This window comes from Panulirus ornatus, chromosome 55 (genome assembly GCF_036320965.1).
Source record: "Panulirus ornatus isolate Po-2019 chromosome 55, ASM3632096v1, whole genome shotgun sequence".
NCBI lineage: Eukaryota > Metazoa > Arthropoda > Malacostraca > Decapoda > Palinuridae > Panulirus > Panulirus ornatus.
Window position 1 is genome coordinate 22,358,255 of NC_092278.1, and position 17,247 is coordinate 22,375,501.

At 37.8% G+C, this 17,247-nt stretch overlaps 2 protein-coding genes across 7 annotated transcripts in view; both read right to left on the reverse strand.

Annotated features, from left to right (window-relative positions):
* The window catches only part of LOC139765550 (uncharacterized), a 32,743-nt gene extending 24,720 nt beyond the window's left edge, over positions 1-8,023 (reverse strand). Inside the window, exons 1-3 of one of the 5 annotated variants that reach the window (XR_011716686.1) lie at positions 7,764-8,023; positions 4,694-4,861; positions 2,369-2,580 (exon numbers count right to left, since the gene is read on the reverse strand). Coding sequence is in view for 4 of the 5 variants with exons in the window: in XM_071693093.1 (XP_071549194.1) it covers positions 2,369-2,580; positions 4,694-4,835 (354 nt within the window). In the remaining variant the exon portion in view is untranslated. Of the gene's footprint in view, positions 1-2,368; positions 2,581-4,693; positions 4,862-7,759 lie in introns of all 5 variants that reach the window. The other 4 variants (XM_071693093.1, XM_071693094.1, XM_071693095.1 and 1 more) reach the window with 4 other exon arrangements.
* Positions 8,024-9,440: 1,417 nt separating this feature from the next.
* On the reverse strand, positions 9,441-13,729 carry LOC139765551 (uncharacterized). Of its 2 annotated transcripts, none has more exons than XM_071693098.1 (5): positions 13,549-13,729; positions 12,730-12,932; positions 12,377-12,454; positions 11,781-11,906; positions 9,441-11,447 (listed from the first exon to the last, which is right to left on the reverse strand). In XM_071693098.1, the coding sequence occupies exons 1-5, from the start codon at positions 13,589-13,591 to the stop codon at positions 9,939-9,941; spliced, it is 1,959 nt and encodes a 652-aa protein (XP_071549199.1). In that variant the 5' UTR covers positions 13,592-13,729; the 3' UTR covers positions 9,441-9,938. The 2 variants fall into 2 exon arrangements, with proteins under 2 accessions (XP_071549199.1, XP_071549200.1); XM_071693099.1 differs by having other exon boundaries at positions 12,377-12,451; positions 13,549-13,728.
* Positions 13,730-17,247: the final 3,518 nt, after the last annotated feature.

The following is a 17,247-nucleotide window of genomic DNA, read 5'->3' on the forward strand; positions in this document are numbered from 1 at the left end:
AAAAACCTTCCTTTACTTTCCAAATCAATCATTAAAAGGCTGATGTGGTCAACAGCAGCTGAATCAGTAACAGCAAACTCAACTGAAGTTTAAATTGAAATGCTAAAGATTCAAGAACACAAGGGACTGAGACGTTGCATGAACTGAAGCTCACAAATGAGGTTTGGAAACAATTCCTCATTAAAAGTACCCTAAGACATATATGTGACACAGACCCATGTCTGCAACAATTTATTTATAGATGCTACTATACTGTGTGCCCAGGATCTTGTCTAAACATCGTACAATTATTCCAGGTCAACACCTCACAAAGGTTCTTCCCACTAACAACAATAATTTAATCCTACTTCAAGATGCTCGTCATTGATGGAGACCAACACAATGTTCAGCAATACAACTTAGAAATACAATGTTCAGCAGCTTAATCATGTACGTGTATGTCAATACAACATGGAAATACAATGTTCAGCATCTAAATTATGTACGTATGTGTCAACAAAATTTGAGTGCCTTATGATAATTAATGCAGATGCAGATCCAGAACAGCTCTTGGGAAAGGGGGAGTCGGAATGCTATTATACTATCAACAGCCATGGGATGATAATTCCCTGGCCCCCAAAAGCCTATTTATCCACCACTAAACTGTAAAATCATGTTGTGGAGCTACACCACACAAAGATTTTCAATGCATCTCAAAGATATAAAAAGACCGGCCACCCACACAAATAACTATGTGGAGGATTTATATAATGAAGTTATGATGGACAAAACTTAAAAGGCAGCAATCTTCATGTTAAGAAGGTATGCCACTTAGATCTGAAAGCCATACAATGCAAAACATTACACTGCTTAGGATACAGAGTTCATAATACTGCCTAATTATATGTAATGCACAAAAAAATAAGCATATTCTATTTGCAAAATAAGACGAGATGTTTTATATGTACTATGCTTGTTTCTTAAAGTATAAAAACATGTCTCTATCATGTATCTCTAGCATAAAGTCCTCAGCTAACGCAAACAGAATACAAATGTGTACTGTGACGAGAATCTTATTCTAAAATGACAAAGGATAAGTTTTATAAAGACCCGAATGTAAAAGTCAACTGCTTACAACTTTTTAAGGATACACAAACAAGATTAAAATGTGTCATTATACAAGGGATAATGTTCCTGAATGCTTATCTAATTTTTCCCAATCTCCACAAACAATCATTAGCTAAATTTAAACTGGATTCCAGAATACAGTCTTTTCTTAAATCTGCCAAACAGACATGATTACTTTCACAAATAGTCTCACACTTACAGTTAAACACAACACTTAAGTTTGTAAAATCCATCTGTCCCACAAATCATTCCTTGTATCTCTACATCCAAGATGTATGATGTTACAATAGTTATTCAACCTGTTTATGGACAAGGTGGAGAGAGAGAGAGAGAGAGATTAATGCCTAGGTGTTGCGGCATGGGGCATGTCTGAATCATGTTGGGGGATGGGAGTTGACTCCATCAATGTTTGCAGAAGACATGACACTTATGGCAGACTCTACAGAGATGCTTCAAAAGCTGGTAATAAAGTTTGCAAGTGTGTGTAAGAGGAGAAAGCAGAAAGTATACATGATCAAAAATAAGGTTATGAGATGCATCATAGTGAGAGAGGATGGTCTTTGCAAAAATTTACATGGGGATCTGGAAGAAGTGGAGCGCTTTAAGTACCAACGAATGGATGTGGCATGACATGTGGAAAATGGGCGTAAGAGTCAAAGATGTACTAAAGAACATGTAGGAGTTAATATTTGTAAGGGAAAAGAATGGGTATATTTGAAGGTCCTACACTTAAGTTTTGGGCTCTGAATGCAAAAGAAAGGAGGCTGGCTCGAGAACTACGGTAAGCTGATATAGTTCAAACATATGGACAGGATGAGCGATGAGAAACTAATTAAAATAATCAGTGTTGTATACTGTGGCTGCAAGAAGTATGGGGAAATTAAGGAGGGGGTTCTGGGGTATCAGTGCTTAAAAATTCAAAGTGGGAAAAAGTGTGCATTGGACAGAATGATATGAAGTAGTGTGGCACATAATGGTGATGTGCTGTCAATGAGCTGACCCAGGACAAAGGAAACACTGTAAATGATGGAGTAGTCTGGGGAATTGGGCTATAGATGGTAGTGTCTGATTTCAGTACCATTATACAAGACACCAAGAGATCAATGTGTACAAAGATGGCAACTGTTCATTTTTTCCATAATGCTACCACGCTAAAGTAGGAAAGGTACATTGGTACTGAAAATAATAATTCCTCAAATTTCAAATTCAATAACAGTAGCATCTGTCTGCAGTGATGACTATAAATCTTACAAAACTTTACCTTGGGAATAGCAGACAGAAGACCCTCTAAACGCTGAACTGTAACTCTGGGATTGGCTCGTAATGCATCAAACACAATGCGAATGTTTTTTTTGGTAGTTTCTGACACAGTTCGGTGGTTGCCGGATGCCAGGAGTGCACTGCCAGACTGGAAGAATGAGGACAGTACACCCCCCATCACGCCAGCTCCACCTCTCTGTACACACACACTGCCTGCAACATTATCAAACCCATTTCCTTACATAAAATTACTAAAAAATGATGAATCAAGACATCGTATCTTCAGCTAAAATATACATCCCTATCTGTCATGCTCATACCTCTTATATAGCACTGCTTTGCCTAATCTCCAAATATCCTGCACACATTCAACTCAAAAATGTTAATGTGTATTAATACCTAATTTCTGTGCTTTCAGTCTCTTTAAACAAGAATAAAGAAGTAATAAAACACTATATCAGATGACCCTTGTGAGAATGAATTAGAGAGAAAATGGATTTAAAAGGCTGATCTAGAGCCTAATGAGACTGAATTCAATAATAATTTAATAAAGGGTCTACATACACAATACTATGAAACTATGCAAATATTAAATCATATAACATACAAAAGATTTCTAAAGAACATTAAAGGAAATAAATCACATATAAATCTAGCCAATACATAATAACATACAGCAAAGAAAAACCTAAATCAGCCATAGTGATAAACCATTCTTAACCACATTTACATAATACAAACAGGATAAGTGTAATTACATAACCCTAATTTTGCTTAATACAGGCAGAAAAATTTTGTTAAATGAGAAGCTAATATCACGCATTTCTCATGTCTTTTAAGTTATATGCTAATGCCTTTTTATCTATACTGGAGAGGCAGCACCACCTGACACACAACTGCTTTACATTCATCAACTTTAACTATATATTTGTTTATACATACTAGATCAGGTACATAAAGCCTCTCAGTTCACTAAAAGAAATCCATGATCCATGTCCTGTGTATGTGTGTGTGTGTGTGTGATGATAGTCTCAATTCATAATGAAAACGGTTCCAAAGCATACAACGGCAAGTCATATGCCACTAAGTAACATCCCAATCCACAACATTGCAGACCATAATCAAATCTCTCTAGATTTATCAACCTCTTTCAAGGCCTAACTCATTTCCTTTCCTTCTTGATCAACCTATCACATACTATGTCCTGCACATGACTGTATCCTAAAATAAATTCCATTCACTGTGCCTTTTTCTTAATTTTCTAACATCTTCTCCATTCTCTGTGTGTATCCAAATTCAAAAGGTACTTTGGTAAGCTACCCACTTCTACTGCTCTTGATATCAAACTATGTTGACCTTGAGATACTAGTGTCACATTCCTATATCAAAGTAATGAAATGGTAAGAGAAATGTGTGGAAATAAAGAGACCGTGGTTGAGAGAGGAGAAGAGGGTCTGCTGAAATGGTATGAACATATGGAGAATGAGTAAGGAAAGACTGACAAAGAGGATATATGAGTCAGAGGTGGAGGGAACAAGAAGTGGGTGACCAAATTGGAGATGGAAGGATGAAGTGAAAAAGATTTTGTGATCAGGGCCTGAACATACAGGAGGGTGAGGGCATGCAAGGAATAGAGTGGATTGGAACGATGTGGTATACCAGGGTCGATGTGCTGTCAATGGATTGAACCAGGGCATGTGAAGCGTCTGGGGTAAACCATGGAAAGTTCTGTGGGGCCTGGATGCGGAAAGGGAACTGTGGTTTCAGTGCATTATACATGACAGCTAGAGACTGAGTGTTAACGAATGTGGCCTTTGTTGTCTTTTCCTAGCGCTACCTTGTGCACATGCGGAGGGAGAGGGTTGTTACTTCATGTGTGGCAGGGTGGCGATGGGAATGAATAAAGGCAGACAGTATGAATTATGTACATGTGTATATATGTATATGTCTGTGTGTGTATATATATGAATACATTGAGATGTACAGGTATGTATATTTGTGTGTGTGGACGTGCATGTATATACGTGTGTATGAGGGTGGGTTGGGCCATTCTTTCATCTGTTTCCTTACGCTACCTCGCTAACGCGGGAGACAGCGACAAAGTAAAATAAACAAATAAAATAAATAATATATACACAATGATCTCACAACTTTTATAATCTACAAAAGGGTTTAACTAACATACATAAAAATGTATATCTAAGATTTAATTATAAAACAACAAATAGTAAGTCCCAACAAACATCTACTTATCAGTACTGTACAGCAAAAATGTAGGAGCTAAGTATGTATCTAATACGATCAAAACATCCTCAACTACACCCACCACAATGTCGACGGCCACACATGCATCTGTAACGATAAAGAGCCACTTTGTGTCGCATTCCCCACGACAGGAGTGACAAGCTGTCAAACTGCCTGGTGGCGCCATGCTCAACATAGTAGGCGGATGATGTTACAGTCCCCATCTGGATTGCTGTTTGATCACTCACTCCTATGTCAAAACTGTCACAGTTTCAGTAATCACATGAGAAATTAATCTGAACAACTATATCTGCATCAAAATAAAGCAGAACTGAAATTTCCAAAAAAATTTACTGCACTGGTATTATCCTTGCCTCCTGTTCCTGATCTTGGGCACTTCAGTAGAAGGGAAAACGAGTACACCAAGCAAAACAATTGACAATAAAAAATGTAATTATCACAGTTATCAGTACAATACAAACTGTACACATTCTCCACCAAAAATTCAATTCAACTGTCTATAGTCATAACAGCAATGAAAAAACAAATAAAAACACAAGAGGAGAAAAGTAATCACTGGATAGTTCTACCGTAACATTCACTCCTGTAGTGCAGAGCAGGGTACAGTTAGCAGTCTTCCTCACAGGTAGAAGCAAATTGGATTACTTAAAACAGTACGAGTCATAGGAGAGAGGGAAGGTGTATAAAAATGGATGAGAGGGGAAGTGTGTAATACATAAACAATAACAGATACAAACACAAAACATAAATATATGTATAAATATAACTATCATAAATAACACTAGGATCTCTTCTTCAGGGGCTCCTGCAGCTTCAAGGTTGTTTTCAAAACTAAAGATGCCAGCCCAGAGTGAATCAAATAGACAGATACACAATCATCCATTTGAATCACATGTGTAGACATCCAGTATGACGTACATGAACATAATTTGAAGTGACAACTTCAAGTGCTGTCAAACCTTGTTCTATTCTAGTACACTGGTGAAATCTGTGCCAAGCCCACAGGAGCCTGTGGCCTCCGCTGTTCTCCTAGCAGTTACAGTGACAATGGTGAATAAAGCATAGGCATACAGTTGCACAAAAATAAATAAACAAAAATTTTCAAGGAAGTTTAATACCCAAATGAAGTGAAATATGTAAAAATACCCTCAAAGTAATGTTCATACTACAAAAAATCCCTGCACAACAAAACACTAAATCTATGCAATCTTGTTTTGTGTCAGAATCATACGTGACATGAGATATGGTTCTCCATAAAAAAAATGGCCTAAGCATGGCATATGGTTGATGCACAATTATGTTTAAGTTATAAATTTCTTGAAAAATTAAAACACAATCAGTCAAGAAACTATCTGCTCAACAAAGATACACATCCTGATTATTCCTAACAAAAAATACAAACATATGAAAGGCTTTCACAAAATTCTCATCATTTTCTTTGTTTCTGTATTGGGTAAAGGATTTAAATCTATCATCAGTTGACTATGATATAACTATGCTTTGTAGGCCAAAGCTGCAAGCTACAATTAACAACACTTTCACCACAAGCATCAATACAAAAATTACCATCAAATCATAAAAATAATTTACAATACATGTATTGTTCATAAACTTAAGTTATGTAAAAGGCTCCAATCTTGTAGAAAAGTCCTAACCTAGTGCTGCCTTTGAATAGATAAAACAAATAAAAAAACACAAAATATTGATAAATCTTAAGAGGTTTTACGGCATAAAGAAAGCCAACCTTTTAAATGGAACACATTATAGCTGCTAAGATTGATGTGAGAGGTAGCTACCATAGCTTCAAGGCTCTGCAGCAGAAGGAAAGGAAGATACATCACAATGGCCCAACCTTGAGCGGCCAACGACCAAAGGGGGCTTGCCAAATAATTCAAGGCCTAAAAATATGTATGCAAGTGAAAAAAAGAACTAACAGCATTTCATAAGCAATGTGGATCAAGTCTTAAAGTGAGAGCGAGGGAGTTTATAAGTCAGAATGTCTTAGACTAAAGTCTCATATAAATACCCATATATTCAACCAGCACCACCCCAGATACATGAAAAGTACACATATTACACACCTAGAGTAACTATGCACTAGAGACAAATCTTCAATACCTGAACAAGAACCCTAGTTGAACAGCCTTATTTAGATATCAGTGTTTTGTGTGGTTTCCAAATCAGACTCATACTTACATGACCAGACTGGAAGTATATCTGCCATGTACTTTTTGGACCTTTGTCACAGTTTGCATAATTAGTGATTACCATCGTGTAATTTCCATTTCTGAGTAGCCGCAGCAGCACATTTTGTAAATCACATCCAGATTTAGCCTGCACTACCTAGCCTTTCTTTTACACCCAAAAGTCCTCTTTTGTTTCCATACTAGCCTGCCATTTCCTGTGTTAAGCCAGGGACAAATGAAGACGGGCCTCATTTGTTCACATTCACCTTCTAGTTGTCCTGCATAATGCAGTAAAGCCAAAAGCACATCTCAAAATCCAAGCCCCACAGACCTTCCAGTGGTTTCCCTAAGATCATACTCACATCATCCTACCAATTTTCCATACCTGCAGATATCTGTAAATGCCATTCTGGAATTGCAGCCAATCAGGTGCACTCTTAAAGATGGCTATCCAAAATACAGCACAAGCAATTTCAAGCTAACAAATTGAACTATGAATCTGGAAAATATTTATGTCTACCACTCATATTCTCCCTCATCCCCTACAAATTATATATATATATATATATATATATATATATATATATATATATATATATATATATATATATATATATATATTCTACCCATTAAATATTAAAGTGAGAAACACAAATATTGTGTACAGTCTAATAACCATTACATGACTAAAGAATTTGCCCAGAGATATAAACACGCTGCAAAATTTAACAAAAAAACTGATGAAATGTAATCCACATAATCATAACACGGGGAGTCAATTCCTAAAATCTGATCCTTGGAGAAAATAAACGCTTATAGGGATATTTCCCAGAGAAAAATGAAAGCCAACAATTGATGCTGGCAAAGTGCATCAAGTGTTCATCTTAGACTTGTGACAAACGTCCATCAAACACCAGGAGTCAAAGACGAACAATACCCACCAACCTTGGCAAGCTCGTTGCAGACGGCCATTCAATGGAGCCAAGTCCCTGATCTCAGCATTTTGTTCTCTGGCATGTCTTTCGTTCACTGAAGTTCCCGCAAAGTGTGAAGACACGGGGCCAGTCCTTACGTGTTCTCCATCTGCATCCGCACTGCAGCCAGAGCCTGAGATAGGGAAAGCACTTGCAGGGATATGTTTGTGTACTGGAGCAGCTTGTTATGGTGCTCACCTGGTCCACTGTGCTGCCATCTGTCGGCCCACACACCAATAACCATGGCGGGGAGAATTACCCCCATCTTAGGGGAAATAATACCCTTAGGGGAGAAATTCCTTCTTAGTATACATATATATACTGCATTTTTCAGCTGACTTTTTTATATTTATGATAGATCTTATTTTCTATGGTGAATGGCAATGAAAACTTTTGTAGATTAATAGTATTTTTCTGTTCCATGCATTAAGTATTTAACACGAGTTCAGACGAATAAAGTTTAAATCATTTGCATCTTTTTTATGGATAAAAAGAAATCAGCTTAAAAGTACACAGGAGACGATTCACCCTCTAAAAGAAGAAAAATGTCTGGGGATAATCATGTTAGGGAAGAAATGTTTATGTGTAGGGGAAACTTTTGTAAATAGCCACCGTCACTGCCAACAACACAAATTTTTTTTTCCTAGTATTTCTGAAACTATCGTGTCTCAATATACAATAATTGGTAGGTTTTTCTCAAAACAAAGACATTCACCGAAACCAAAAGCAAAGCGTGTATGACTACAATTAGTAAGAGTAACAGGCCAAACAGATCATTAAACTTGACTAGTTGAAAGAAAACGGATAATCTATATGTCTGAACCAACTGATGCTATAAGGGACATTTAAAAAAATGTAGTGTCAAGTATTTTCCAACTTTTTTGACGTCTGCTTAGCAGAAGTATAGTCTTCCATATATGCATAAAAGTTAATAATCCTGCACTTGTCCGAGTAGTTCATGTAATTAAAGTCATCCATTAAGATTTTCAAAAGTTCTACACGAGTGGCATACGGTGGCGGAGTGACAGGGTTTGTAGTCATGTGGCATTTATTAACTATAGGCTTTGCAGTGTACATGTACAGGCATCCATTAATTTTGATAGGCTTGTCCAATAGAATTGCCAGTGTCAGATAAGTTTGTTTGTTCATCTGTATTTCCGTTCTTGTTTGGGTAGTATACTCTCCAAGAGTTTCTTGCAAATATGTAGACAAATGATCCCTCATGTCTATACACCATGACAATCCTTTCAACATTGTTTTGGCCCTTATAACCCGTTCTTTTGCCAAGTTTATAGTTTCTGAAAGTGAAGCCAACACAAAGCCTCGTTTTCCTTTTTAGAAATATATTTCAACCTACGTAGATAGTTCTTCCGTTAAGGTCTTCCAAACCCTTCGATTCCTTTCCAAAATAATGAAATTAAAAAAAAAGTCACCCAAAAAATATCACGAAACTATTATTTCAGTTGAGCTACTGTTTATATCTTACATGTCTGCCAGTACTATTCATTCTGTAATGAATAGGAAAAAGTAAAAAAAATTCAAATTTTGAATGTAATCTCAATATGCCTTTGCAACATTCAGTAAAAATGTACTTGTGCAACATTCACAGATTTTTAATTTAGCATTCATCAGAAAATTAAACACGTAATTCAGGTTTCCTTTAATAAAATTCAAAACAAAGTTGCCTTAAATAGGCAAGTTGTTGTGTTCTGCCTCATTTAAAAATGGTCTTTCCATGTGTACAGGGATGTCAAAATATGAAATGTACAAAAGAAAAATGCTATTAAAAGTAGTTACAACCAGTATATAAAATTTGAATAAAACACTAAAACCTATGTCAAAACTTCTTAAAAAGTCATCTGGTAGATATTTTTCCCAACAATACAGACCTTTAAAGTATTTTATCAACACCATGAAAATCTTAAAAAAGTCGTGTGTAGGCCGAGGCACTTGGGCGTATTTCTTTAAAATCCGTTTCTCTAGTGGGAGAAAGTTAGCTATAAAGTGGCTTTCAAGTCTACCAAATTTCTAAAAACACAAATCCGAGTAACCTTTAAAGCGTTGATATATCACTACGTTACGCCAACCTTTGATATCACAACCGATTACTTCCCACTCGAAGTCTTTCACTGTCAGACTTTCACTGTTACTCACTTTCAGAGTTGGAGAAAATAGTGATCGTGAACTCGCTTATATCAGGGATCTCTACTGTAGTTTGTTCATTCTCTGGACGATTCCCTGTCGTGGAGGCGTCTGTACCCGACGTTGAGGTGGTGGTGTCCGTCGTGGAGGAGTCGGTCGTCTCAGCACATGCCCCCCTGCTCTCCTCGACACCCTTGCTGGAGGATCTCTTGCGGAACTTGGTCCTTCGGTGGTCGGAAGGCTCTTCCTCGTCCCTGGAGTGGTCCGTGCTACTGGTGGTAGAGGACGATTCGTCCAACGGAGTGATCATGTGCAGGCTAGGACGGATCCCCAACTCCTGCTCGTCCGTGAAGCTAAATATGAGGTGAGGCGAGCCGAAGGAACTACTATGGCTTGGCTCTCGGTACGGGTACTCGGCCTGGGAATAGCTGAAGTGTCGGTCTGCCTCGGGGATGATGGGCCGAGTGCGAGCTGCCGAGGAGGAATCTTCCATTGGCGGGGATGAGTCAGGGTGGGACGCAGTGGAGCCGTGGCTTCCCTCCTGCTGCTGTTGTTGTTGTTGTTGTTCCAGTACCTCTGGCGGAAGCACTGGTAGGGGCAACGGAGGCAATTCCACGTCAACGGGAGGTTCCAGGATGTGGTCATTCGTGGCATTTGCTCCACCGTTCAACAGGTTGTCGGTGCCGACTGGATCAATCGAAGCTGGGGAGGCGGAGGGAGAAGTCACGTCTGTGAGGGAATCGTCGGTATTACTGGAGGAAGAGAGGGGTTCCTGTCGATCCTCGAGCAAGCTGGGAGACACCCATCTCTGGGGGAGCCTATGTCCGGCCACAACCACTACGGGAGGCTCGGCGGCGACGGTGTCCCCTAACCGGAGAGGCTCGGGCGAGATGTGCCGCCCCGAGATGTCGGCACTTCGAACCCTCCTGCGATCACGCCGCCTCAGAGGAGGGAGCACCTCCAGCAGGTGATCCTCCGTACTCCGAGTCGCACAACTTTCGCCACCGCCCGACCGATTCCAGGAGGGCACTACAGTGGGACTGCCAACCCTACGCTGGTCTCCGGGCAAGAGTGTTTCTTCTCCCGATACGACAGGGGCGTCGTGCCGAAGCGACGAACTGCCTCGTCTTGTACCTACAGCCTCCTCCCGAGAATCGGCAGTGTCTGGGGGCGGCCCCAAGCCGTAGTAGTCTAGTTCAGGAATGTTCTGGTACATAGACAAACTCGCGTTGAAGAGCGGATGGTTATTTCTGAGGTAGCTGTTCCAGCGAGGGTCGTGGGGACTGTCGGTGGGGACCGGGCGTCGTCTGGGAGGAAGAAAGTCTCCCTCGAAGTCAGCATGTGGGTTATCGGTCCTCATGTGGCGCTCCGCGCCAGGGATGGCGTTCAGCACCTGCTGCAGGGCGTTACGGAACATGCCCATGACGTAGCTGGGGCAGACCATGAGTTGTAGGGCGTGGGTCACCACCCGCTTCACGCGTCGAACCTCGACCAGCATGAGGTCGTTGCTAGTCTGAAAAATAGGTTTGTTAATCTAATCTCTTACAGAGAAATGAGTTTATTGACATTCTTCCAAGTCTATCCCCCCCCAGAAAAAAAAATACTTTGCATCACGTAGCAAGTAATGAAAATTGGAGTATAAAGAAAACCAGTTAAAATTTCAAGTACAAAGAAAAATTTAAAACATCAATTCAAAAGCATATAATAAAATACAGTCATAACGTATGGAATATGGTTATTTTCTTCACATAACATGATAATTCGAGTTATCTTAAAACCAAACTTGATACCTTGCATTAAAGTAACTAGTTTCAGCCAAAGAAATTTATTTCATTAAGTTACTAACCTCACAGAAGTTAGCGCGGAGCAAGTAGTCCCTCCTTCGCTGGACGGCTGACCAACGCTCCAACAGAGGACGATTTATAGGATGGAGGTGGTCCCGCAAGACGTCTCGTTCGCGGTTCAGTTCCGCCTGGCAACATGAAGCAGTTGATATAGCTTATCTCAAAGATAAAAGAAACTAGGTAAGAGTTTCGGGATTACCTTGAAAGTTTTACTTTGGAGACGGTAAAAATATTTACCAAGAAACATCTTGATCATTGGTTAGAAGTAAAATTTCCCAAACAAGACGAATTCAAGCATAACTTACTCGAATACAAGTTGTCGATAGGTAGGCATCAGCATATAAAGTATTCTATTTTGCATCCTTTTAGTAGATAATCACTGAACTCAAGTTGAAGTCCCAGATTAGGGGCATTACAGTTTTTAGTCAAGATTACTATGAATTTTGAAATGTATATGTCAAATCTACCCTAACTTTCAAGAAAAATAATCCTTCAAATTGAATTCAATAAACCAAAAGGTTCTTTCCCATAAACAAACACCGATTTAAGATCTTAAAATTCTATATAAGAAACTTATACGAATAGTCGAGTTACTTACTAGCTTTTCAGCGAGGACGTTTGAGGCTGTCCTACGTGGTGGCAGGGGACTCTCTGCTTGTCCAGGTGAAGGGCCCTGCTGGAATATGGTCATTAGCAGCCAATAAATGACAATGAAGAAAATTATCAATACAGACGCGTCAGCTCCGGAGTTACTGCCGAAACAACTATAGGCTACGTCAAACCCATTCTCCATTTCTTGTTTTATTTCTATTTTTCTAACAAATGAATTTTGGGCATTTTTCGCCCTACATGTTTAATGCGATTAATGACGGTGGAGCAATATATAAAAACAGCTTTATAGTAAGGGTGAAAGTGGTGCAGGGATAGAAACACAAGACCCAAGTTACTTACGGGTGGCTGGGTGGCCACGGATGGGGAGGAAGACCCTTCGCCAGGAGCGGTTGACGGCATTACCGAGGGTGCAGCAGCCGCCGCGCCTTCCTCAGACAATCCTGTAGCTCCGCCTTCCTCAGTCAATCCTGTAGGTCCGCCTTCCTCAGTCAATCCTGTAGGTACCTCTTCATCCGTGGTTTCTGCCGGTGCAAGCACGATATCTGCAGCCGGAAAAGTATTGCTCAGTGTTATTCCATCCAACAAAGTCAAGATAAAGTGTTTAATCACTTACCTATGATAACAGTCGCCAAAAAAGGTTCCCTAAATACCAAATAGAATTTTCATTAGTACCGAATCACAATCCCTCACGTAGTGGCAGAGATTTTTTTTAGAATCAATCAGGAGCAACTACCTAACCACCACCAGATTTGAAAGGTAAACAATACCTTTAACTCCCATTTGCTAAAAGTATCAAAATGTTATTTTGAAATATTTAGGAAATATTAAACTTGCCTACCGATTTCATCTAGAAAATCTTTTCATTCAAGATTTAAATACTTTAATTGAATTTTTTTTTTTTTAGAAGCTAGAGACAAATTTATTGATAAAACTTCCATGGGAGTTTTACAAAAATCAATTGCCAAACCGTAACAAATTCCAAAATTTTCAGTTTTAAGCTAGCTTCACGAACTATAATAGTCGAGCCATATTAAAGTCAAATACATCAAAATATACAATGATTTCCGGAACATTCTAACCTGGAATATGGATTTCACAAATACACCACGAAATACCAGAAATTGCATAATCACAACAAATAATATAGCTGCCACTTACCATCGTCTTCAGATGGAGTGTTTTCACCCTTGTGCAACACCATTCTTAACAGGTATCAAAAATGCAAAAGTCCTCAAAATCCAGTGCACAGACCTCAACAAAATGTTATTTCAGTCCTTTATTTTCCAGCACACGTCACCTCAGTTGGCCAGACCACGACAAACCCGAGAATTGGCGTTAGCTGACCAAGAAAACTCCGGAGCTGTTTCGAATCTCAAATTCACCTCATGTCGTATTGGTTTAAGCTATTTAAGCTTATTCAAGGTTCACTTTTTCTTGCGAGTATTATATAAATAAGGATTATTTGAATTCCAAATCAAAACAAGAAAATATTTAGTTTTAAGAAGCATGTGTATGGACGTTTTGAATCTTTCCAAAAATTCTGTTTAAGAGGGAGTTACTTAATGTTCCAATAATGCTTCGGCATGGCGTCATAATCATTCTGCCTCAAGACCCTTCGAATAATGAAGACTACCATTATCTAATGGTATCAATATTGTATGTAGTATCGATCCGAATCATTCTTGTATGATTTTGATTTAGTGTAATGCAATAGAGAGTTTTATGAACATTGGTCCCATGTAAATATTCTAGATTCATGTGATTTGTGAAGTTCATTTGACAGTTTGGTTCGAGCTGCTGATAGTATTCATCTTTCGTATATTTCCAATTAAGGTTTTAATAACGTATTTGAGTTTGGGATTAATTATATCAATGCATTTACACATACTCTCATTGAGCACTAGGTAGAAAAGTATAGGAAAACAAGAATATTGACGTTATTGAGACAAAAAGGATTATATGTGTTTAGCTGGTGGCCGTTAGGCATCGCCTTCTCTACCCTCCATTTGTGATAAGGTTTTTTCGAACTTCGTACAGAACCATAGAATTTAGATTTCATTATCCACATTAACCCACCTCATTTTTTTTTCCTTGGCAATTATTCAAGAAAAGGTACCTTGTAAACAGTGTTTATCCTATCTTCAAATGAAACCAAGTAGTAGTCATTGTTGCTGAATTAATGCTTCACGTCTATTTTCATGCATTTCCCAAACTTGTACAGTCGAGATCTGATATGATCTCCATGATTGACACGAGATAACTCAAACCATTTCCAAAGGACCGAACCAACTGTGTGATCTAAGCAGACATTTGATACAGTAGCCAAAATTTATTTTATAGCCTCTCTCATACCTAACTTCTTTAGAGTAATCGATAATACCTTAAGTATTGTATACTTTTACCAAAATGGTTCATTTAGTTTGTATATGATACTTTCTTTTAGATATTCAATATTTCGAGCTGTTTTTGTAGGAGTTCGAGACTACGAAATTCTTTGGATTGAACCACAAAATGTTTAACTACTGGAAATCATTTGGTAGAGTTTGTAAGAATATGATCTGTGATATATTGTGAATACAGAGTAACGTAGATGGATATGTTAATATATTAGATGACCAAAATATATTCCCAGATACATTGTATTTATGGAAGATTAGATTGCACCCTACTTTATCTTTGATATAGTTAGTTAAACCATTGAACAATCGTTTGCAACAGCTTCTGGAGGAAGAACGATATACTTGGAATTGAAGAAAAAAAAATTAATCCTTGATATTACTCAACTTTACGTTGAGAAATAGATTATTTTTTTTTACATATATGCCTAATCTATCTACCGCGTGATTTTTTTTTTTTTTTTTGCCTATATCCCTTGGCCCATTGTTTACATTGGACTTGATATTCATAAGAGTCAGGAATGGAGGATTGAATATTTGGAAAAAATATTCAGTTCGACTTTCAAAATAACTTAGAAGTTTGTTATAAGTTAAGAGATTACTAAAAGTTAGAGATCTGCCGTGAATTAGCAATTTGATGCATATGTTTGCTGTTCTTCTGAAACAGTAAGGGAATTTATTGTTTTGTAAATACACCTACCATCATCTTGGAATATTGATTTACTTAGGGTTAGTTTTGTAAATGTTTTTCTTCTAATGATTAAGTTTAACGGTTCTTGTTAATCGTAACTGACAAGCAATGGCTCCGTTTATATGAATTTTTTTTTTATCATTGAAGTTCAGTGTTACTTTCTGAAGTTCACTGTTACTTCTTTCCATGCTTACTATGTTTATTCTTTTACTGTTCTTGGATCATTTATTCTGTTGTTATTGCTTTACTTTTTCCAATGGTTTTGTTTATTTTTCGTGGTTTTGCCAAACCAATCAGAGCTTCGTACCAGAAGGACAGTGAAGATGACCTTAGACCTGACCCGTCAAAGGTCAGTGGTGTTGAGGTGTTGTTCCTGATGATACATTTACCATTAGTGATTATGTTACGTTTTCTGTTCTTGCTGATGTTATATTTTTCCATTGTTGCTGTTGCTGCGTTTTCCGTTGTGCCGATGTGACGATGTCTGTTGTTGCACATGTTATATTTTCCATTGGTAGTGATGTTACATTTTCTGTTGTTGTTCGTTACATTTTCTGTTGTTTGGAATAGACATTTTTCGATTACTTCTTCCCGCAGTCTTCAACATTACTTTTACGTCCTTCTGAAAATATCATGTTTGATATACAACTTTTTATTTCATGTCTAACGTATATATATATCTCATATGAAAGATGAACATCACTATGAATTGGGAGTTGATATTTTCTATTTCAAATCAAATTCAGTCTCATTCAAACGAAAATTTTGTATATCGCGAATTGAATTTATTTGGGATAAAGCAAATCAGTCACATTTTGCACACACACACACACACACACACACACACACACACACACATGCACGCGAAAATTTGATTATGAACTTCATAACATGTATGAAAATCTTTAATTATAAGAAATAACAAGACACTATATACATATTTATATAATTAAAAAACTCCTTATAGCAGAAGAGGAATTGAGAGGAGTACGTACCTAATCCAGAAGAATTAATTTGTCAAAATTCCATTAGAAGCTTCGTGCATTTCAGCCTCGTCTGAGTTGCCGAGAACCGCTTACTGGCTCCATACGCATGCGCATCATCCTGGCAATATTGCATGTCTCAAGTTTTGTCAAGATGAATCATAGTCTTTTAAAATTATCAATATATCGTAAGAAATGAAAAAAAAAGAAAAATGTATTTAAAGATATAACTACCTACTGATGTATGGTTGATTTTAATTAGAAAGAAAAGGGTAGAAAATGACGTACTTTATATTTCATAATGAGGTAAACAAAAGGTAATTAAAAACTGCATACAGATTGAATATAATTGACTTCTGATTTGGCCTTTAAGCCAGAAATCAAAATTTGATATATAAATGATCTAGGAAAATGGCTTCTGCGTAAATTATTTTAGAAATGAATTTATAATATACCTTTCCATTTAGATATATCAAAATATACCTGAAAGAATAGATTGATCAATTTGTTGTTAAGTTTTTGTAATTACCACGTAATAAAGTCACGTTTTCTTCTGTTTCAAACGGTTGATTATATTACTACCATTACACAAAGGTTATTACCGTGCGTGTGTTATGTCATCTGTTGAAGCCTGGCTGTGTGTGGCTTCGTTGTTGCCATTGCTATGGCTTCTCACGTGTTATCATGTTGCTTGGCTGACCATTTGCGTAGATTCATTTTGTTACCCTTAAACAGAGTACATAGCCATAACTACCTAACTACCTCAATACCTAACTAACTGCCTACC

Excerpts from the sequence above, each read along its gene's own strand:
- LOC139765551 (XM_071693098.1), bottom strand. The coding sequence starts at position 13,591 with ATGGTGTTGCACAAGGGTGAAAACACTCCATCTGAAGACGATG. Across the intron at positions 11,907-12,376 it reads ACGTCCTCGCTGAAAAGCTA|GCGGAACTGAACCGCGAACG; the intron begins GTAAGTAACTCG and ends TCATGTTGCCAG. Across the intron at positions 11,448-11,780 it reads TCCGCGCTAACTTCTGTGAG|ACTAGCAACGACCTCATGCT; the intron begins GTTAGTAACTTA and ends CCTATTTTTCAG.